The sequence below is a fragment of the Schistocerca cancellata genome, chromosome 2, assembly GCF_023864275.1.
Source record: "Schistocerca cancellata isolate TAMUIC-IGC-003103 chromosome 2, iqSchCanc2.1, whole genome shotgun sequence".
Classification (NCBI taxonomy): domain Eukaryota; kingdom Metazoa; phylum Arthropoda; class Insecta; order Orthoptera; family Acrididae; genus Schistocerca; species Schistocerca cancellata.
In genome coordinates, this window is record NC_064627.1 from 1,083,255,364 (window position 1) to 1,083,262,993 (window position 7,630).

The following is a 7,630-nucleotide window of genomic DNA, read 5'->3' on the forward strand; positions in this document are numbered from 1 at the left end:
ATCTGATCGCTCAATAATACTGACAGTATTCCTGCAATTGCAAATTATTTACTGTACTAAGTCTCACATTGTTTTGGCGGCATCCTGTTTTGATAAAAGCTCTGCAACTATATTTCCCATGTGATTCAACCTATAATTTAAGCAAGCAGTAAATGAAAACAAGGAGAAAATTTGTATTGGAATGAAAGTTCAGGGAGGAGAAGTAACAACCATTTAGTCTGCCAATGAAACTGTAATTCTGTAAGAGACAGTAAAGGATTTAGAAAAGCAGTTAAACAGAATGGGTAGTATCTTGAAAAGAGATTATAAGGTGAACATCACCAAAAGTAAAATAAGGGTAGTGGAATTAAATCAGTCGCTGCTAAGGAAATTAGATTAGGAAATGAGACATTAAAAGTAGTAGATGAGTTTACGTATTTGCATCAACCAGTCTTTGGACTGAAGACCACAGCAGCAGCACCAAAAACAACAACAAAAACAAAATCATTCGGAATCCTTATTTTACTTTGTTGATGTTAATCTTACAACGTCTTTTCAAGGACTATCCATTCTGTTCATCTGGTCTTCCTCGTCCATTGCCATTTGTCACACAATTGCCATGCCATTGGAAAACTTTCAAATTTTTATTTCGTTCCTCTGAACTTCTAATTCCATTTCGAAGTTTCCTTTAATACTTACTTAATGCAGAAACTGTATAACTCGAAGTGATACACTACAACCCTGTCTCACTGCCTGCTCAACCGCTGCCTATCTTTCATGTCCTTCTGCTCCTACAACTGCAGCTCGTTCTCTGTAGAAGTTGGAGAGATACCTTCGATCCTTGTACTGTATCCCTCATAATTTAAGAATTTCAAAGAGTGTGTTATAGTCAACATCGTCTAAAGCTTTTTCTAAATCTACAAATTCTATAAATGCAGGTTTGCCATTTTCAGTTATTCTTCTAAGATAAATGGAGGGTCATTATTGTTTTGGATGTCTCTACACTTCTTCTGAACTCAAACAATTCTCCCAGGATTCTGTCTCAGGTTCTTCGACTGACGTTTGTTTGATGATTTTTCTGGCGTTCCGCCAGCACGAGTGGCTGGTATTGCGAAAGATTCAGCCTCCGTTGCTGGTGATAGACTGGAATCGAGCTCGCGGCCACTTGGCCCGCCGATGTCCAAGGGATTTTTCCATGTCACTTCCGGTGCAGTTCTACTGTTGCTACCTGTAGTGGTCGTTTCCTGCAGCAAGGGAATGCAGGATCCGTTTGCAATGAGGTTTCCTTCTTTCTTGTTGAAGCTTTTCTAATGTTTGTTTCTCTGAACAAGTGGGTGTGATACTTCTTCTCTAAGACCAGAACTACCGTGTCAGCGAATTTCACTATGTGGTCGGCCTCACATAGCGCTTTCTCTGCTGCGGCCGATTTCTCTACCTGCCCCAGCCTGCAATGTTGCTTATATTCTGTGATCCTGGAGTTGATTGATCGTCCAGTCATTCTAACATAAACTTTTCCACATGCCCATGGTGCGACATTGCAAGTGAGTCCCTTTGCCAACAAGTGGCCACGAGAGCCTTAAAATCTTTGTAATTCTTCCAGCGTCGGTTTCCAGCACTCTTTCAATTTTTAATAGCTAAATTGTGTCAGTATTTTGCAAACATGACTTATGGAATGGGATTCTCGTATTTATTATTTGTTTTATTTATTTAGTTATTTAACCAGATCTGATCAGAGTCATCCGGCCCTCTCTTACATCAGACCTGAGTTGCACATATATAGTACCATTTTTACACCATAGTTGCCTAAGAAATAACATTTTTGATATGACAAATAACATTAAAATGCTTCTAAATGACTGAAGTGGCATTTTGAGTAAATAATACCTACTATGAATTAATAAAGTTAATATTGGAAGTTCTTGTACTACTGTAGCTGCTACCACTAATAGTACTAGAAATATAATAACAATTATAATAATAATGACAATAAGAACAACAGTGATAGTGGCAGATATAAAAAGGATTCGAGGTGTACAAAATATATGTTTTCTGATAAAGCGAGTTCTGAGAAAAGGTAACTTAAGGAGACTGTATCCGCTAAGAATACCATAGGTGATGTAAAAATGATGAAATCAGTTTTTACCATAGATTTTCGTTCAATGAGTTACAGATTCGTTGCCTGAGGTAGCCTAATTTATAGGGATAACATTTATCAGAATATAGAAGTATGGTACTAAATATGAGTTACATCACTGCTAATCCTTGAAAACTCTGCAGGGATAATTCATGAACATTAGTTTGACAACTGTTTCGTAACACATACATTCATTAATACCCTTTGTTGTTATAAGCACTGTTACAACATTGTGACTGAAGACAATCTCTCAAAGGCTCCAATGGCTTGATCCTAATATTGACAGAATCAGATATTTCAGTACACATCTGTGTTCGTTCTCTTCAGGGTATATATTACAAATTTTAGTAGTCTTGATCGCAATGTGATGTAATTACAACTATGTAATATCCTATATAGTTCGACTATCCTCCACACTATAATGGGTACCAAAGCATTTCTTTTAACTACAACAACATTGTTGCCAAGCATAACTTGTCAATGTTAAAAGATTAGACAAAGCATGAGTATTAACATATCTCTTACTGGTTTTATATGCTAGCAGACAGATGGAGACAACAAATCAACTATAGAATTCTGTGATGAGCACTTCTTTCTATTCTACTGAAGTGCATCCTCACAGATATTTTTGAATCTAATCATATCATTGCTGTGGTCTTCAGTCTGAAGAGTATGTTGATGAAGCTTTGTACATAATTAATATTACTTCCCAGTAGTTTCATAATAGTGTTTAACTTATTTTTTTCAGATTACACTTAAATACTGTTTTCTATATTTGACATAATCCCTGTTTAGGTCAATGCACTTGACACCAGTAAATCGTGTAATATGATTCTACAAGGTATTCAACACATTCGTAAATATGTCACTAGACTCAAAATATTTTCCATAGTACATATCCCTGAATGGTGGGAAAGGTAGGAATTAAATGGTTCCCATTCTGGTGAACAGCGTAAATGTTCCATTTTATTTTTCATTATATCTCGCAATTCATACTTCAGATTCCTCATCCATCTCAGTACCAAAGCAGCTGTTATTATGCCAATGAAAGATGAAGGGCAATTCTCAAGTATTTCTTCTACCAGTTGGCAGACAACATTTGTGTAGAATTTACCATTTTTCCTTCAGTAATATCTTTTGCATCCCAGAAAACATTGATTCTAACGTAGCCAGCAACAGACCTCAACTTTTTGGCACATATAAATCAACTGATTGTTGTTTCGCATATATTGTGCTGTAGTGGACCCCTGCCTTATCAATAGTAACAAATCTTCCGCAAAATCAGTTGGGTTTTTGTAAGCAATCATAACATTGCTGATGGATTCGTTTTTGCACTTGTTCTTGTTCTGCATTGAGCAGATGTGGCACCTTCAACATATTCCTCATAAATAAGAATTTATATTGAGTGTATCATGCCCTGCCTTGTGATACGATTATGATGGCAGTGATTTAATGTATCTTTAATTTATGAGCATCTGATATCATACTCTGCACTTCCTGAGTATTTTCACTGGTGATTCAGATATAGGAACGCCTTCAGCTATGAATATGGTCACATTGGAATCCTATTTGCAACACTGGAAAATGTGGAAGAGTCTTTAAACATCTTTAGATGAATAGCCATTACAAATTATACCACTTAACAAAGAATATTATAATTCTACAGTATTCCCGATTTTCCAGTTGAAGGACACAGACACAAAATGCATACTTTATAAAAACCACAGTGATAAGGCTATTTCACAAATCAGGCTGACATGTAACTAAAAAATTGCTCAAAATGTGCCAACAGACAAAAAACAAAATTTAATTTATAGCAACGCCATACTTGTGCTAGGCTGAGGACTTACCATTTTGCCTTCGTTTTCTGATATTTGATAATATGTTTTATGTTGATACCTATAAAAAATGAACACGAACTGTCGGATTTTGTTCAGAGATGTTTCCAGAGTATTATGTTGTAAGTTACCACTGGTCTACCGCGCCTCATTACAGGTAATAGTGTAATTATGACTTGTTCTGGTTGTTTGCCTCGTTATCTTTATTTCTGTGAAAAATACCTTCATGACAGTGAAAAATGTCTGTAATATGCAGCCACTAAAATGTATGACACAACACACAGGATATTGAAGCAACCCTCAGACGAAAGACGTTCATTTTTATCACACCGTCTTTCTGCTGCTCTTCGACTGCATTCTGTGAACCTGGACATCAGGCCTATATCGACCAACTCTTCTCCATTAGACTTATCCATACAGCTTGCTCTTTTTCACTGTTAACGTACAACTAACAACCTATTATGGGCAAACTATATTATAAAAACATAAATGCTTACCATTTATAAAGATTTATCTTTTGTCACTTTGTAATATAAATTACATCTTCAACATATAAATGTGTAACATGAAAGAATGTAGTGTTTAGCACAGTTTATATGTTGACGATTTAATTTATATTATGATGTAGCAAAAGGTACCTGTGTACAAATGCGAAGTATTTGTATTTCTACAATATGGTTTATTCATAATGGGCTACATCACTGCGTATCTCATCTTTTATTTTCATTGACAATTTAATGGTTTCGTTATCTGATATCAATGATTTAGATTAGCCTAATATGGTGCTGTAAATGATTTTAAGTGAAAATATGACATTTTATCAAGTGTATATTCCCATTAACATTTACATCATTTGACAGACAGTAACTTTTGTATTATTTCAATTTCTATGTGTATTAACACGAAATGTCCTAACTGACTGACTCATCATCGCCCATGCCAAACTGCTAACCTTAGAAACTTGGAATTTTGAGAATGATTTGGTCTTATACTGTAGGTGTCGTTGAAGAAAGGCTTTTTCTAAATTCCTTCTCTAAGGGTAAAATAGGGGTGAAAGATGTTTTGAAGATATGTCGCCATTAAGGCAGTTTTGAAGCTTGAACTACGAAAACTGATATTTGGTTTCTCAGTGAGAAATAAAGAAATATGTCTTTCAGCATTTTTGTAAATTTAACTCCTCTGGAGGTGAAATGGTGAGTGAAAGTTTTTTAAAAATAAATCATTATTAAATAACTACTAAAGCAATTCTAAAGCTCTGTCTATGAAAACTGGTATTTAACTTCTCAGTTAAAAATAAAAAATACATGATAAGTGTTTTTTGTAACTTCAACCCCTACAGGAGAAAATATATCATTACAAAGCATTTTGAAATCTCTGAAATATCTAAAAAATTGGTATTTGATTTCTTGGTTATAAATAAAAAATACATGTTTCAATGTTCTTTTGGGAATTCAACACATAAGTGGATGAAATAAGGAATGAAAATTCTCACAAAAAAATTTCGATACATAAAAACATATCTGAAACTAAATTTATGAAAACTGGTATTTGACTTCAAAAGAAATGTCTTAGGGTGTGAAAGTTTCTAAATTAACATCACCACAACAACCCAAAAGGTATGATTAACGAAGTCCACTGAGTCTGGCTATCAGAATCACTTTTGGTAAGAAGTGCAGTCAGGAAGGACTGTGCTTCTATGGTCATAATTAGTGTGAATAGCTTTTGTGGATGACATAAAAATTCGGTTGTAGAAAAAACAAAAAAATTCTGTGCAGACAATAGAGTTTACACAAGCAAAGAATCAGGCACTTTGCTAGTTCGGTATACGTGAACCTGATGATGGTCAGTCAACCAAAACTGATAGTTTAAATAAAAATTTTAACATTAACTCAAGGCAGTAATCATCTCATTTTTTCAAATATCTGCGAGCCATAGGGCATCTTCATCTGAAAATAATGAACCAAACAAGTTTATTTCCAATTAAGCACACACAGTATAACACCTACTTTTCCAGTGCTATCCAGATCTTTGCTTTGCTCATGTGTGTGGGGCTCATACCAAAATGGTATAACAGGAAATATTTAATGTGTAAAAAGAGATCTGTATAAATGGTCACATGTTTCTATAATTCGTGGCTATTGTCACTGAGACGCTAAAATCCTGAACAGACAGAAGCTTGAAGAAAGATGGCAACCACCCCTAATTGCAGGTTTCAAGAGCAAGTATTAAGGCAGGAATCTAGTGATACACTACAGCCCCACATGGATGCAAAGATACGATTATGCTAATTACAAAACGCACAAAGGAATTTATATACTCATTCTTCCTGCACTGCACACAGAAATCGAGCAGGAAGAAACTCTAATACATTGTACATTGGAAAGGACCCCCTGTCATGTACTTCACAGCAGTTTACAAACCATGTATGTAGATACATATAAGCCCAAACCTGGTAACAGCTGAGACATGTAATGTGAAATAATATAGTCAAATAGAAAACCTTAATAAACCTAGATGGAATGATTAATTAAATAACTGATAACACTGGGGCAATATTAAGATGCACTTAAATAAAATAAAGGTCTCACGTCCCAGGTATCTGTCCATAGAATCCATGAAAAACGATTAAAGTAATACTCTAAAGATTTCACAATAGCTTGTGATGTAGCCACAAAATATTTATTTCTGTTGCCATTGTATCAGTACTACAATCAAACTTTAGTCTTTTCCTTATTCATATGTTGCACAAATGATTACCTTGTAACCAATTCAATACAGTTCTTTTGCACCAGCATAATTAAGTGCTCGTCATATTTTTATGTACCTTTGTGTTTAAGTCACTACATTAAAAATGTTTCAGGTGAACAATGCACTTTTGGAGATCACAGACTGAACATCGGTGATGAGCTTCGAACAGGCAGCAGTCCTTGTGTCAAATGCAAATGTGATATACCACCATTCATAACCTGCACACAGCTGGAGGATTCAGAATGTGAGACACAAACAGAATGAAAATAACTACCCAAAATTATTTATTGCATATGTAATTAATATGTAATTAATAATATGTAATTAATAAATTTATTTGGACAGTATACATTTTGGAAATAAAGTCAAGATTATTCTGACCTATATGTGCTCAATGTGTGTCTCAAAAGTTTTTCTTTTGTATCAAGTTTCCCTTAACTTTAAGTTTGAAATCTCAAAAATTTTACTTGCATGGGATATGAAACAAACCAAAAAATTACATAGAAGTCTAATAACATAAATTATTATTAAATGAGAAATTTTTAGAGTAACATTAACTATGAATTTTAACCCAGAAGTCGAGTACTTACAACAAATGAGAGTTTGGAAACAGATCAGCTTTCAATTGAATATATAAATTAGTGTTAGATGAACTTTTAAGTATGTTATGAATGTTAACTTAAAAAGTACACACTCAGCAGTCAACATCTTTACAGTGAAATGTTATCACGGCACCTATTAATAAAGCAGTACTTTAGCTGGTTATTATGAGATGATACTAAGTAAGCAAATAACTGCCACAGAGGAAACGTTTGGGCAGATTATAAACAAGTAACTACTGAAAGATATGTGAAATATATATTTCCTACTTCGCTTATGAATTAACACGGTTACACTAACAATACACATTACAACAGAAATAAGATTTTCA

General features: G+C 34.3%; 1 protein-coding gene across 1 annotated transcript in view; it reads left to right on the top strand.

Moving 5' to 3' along the window:
* LOC126163086 (uncharacterized) overlaps positions 1-7,094 on the top strand; it is a 128,359-nt gene extending 121,265 nt beyond the window's left edge. Inside the window, exon 8 of the mRNA XM_049919997.1 lies at positions 6,812-7,094. Coding sequence (XP_049775954.1) covers positions 6,812-6,963 — 152 coding nt within the window. The 3' untranslated portion in view covers positions 6,964-7,094. The remainder of the gene's footprint in view (positions 1-6,811) is intronic.
* Positions 7,095-7,630: the final 536 nt, after the last annotated feature.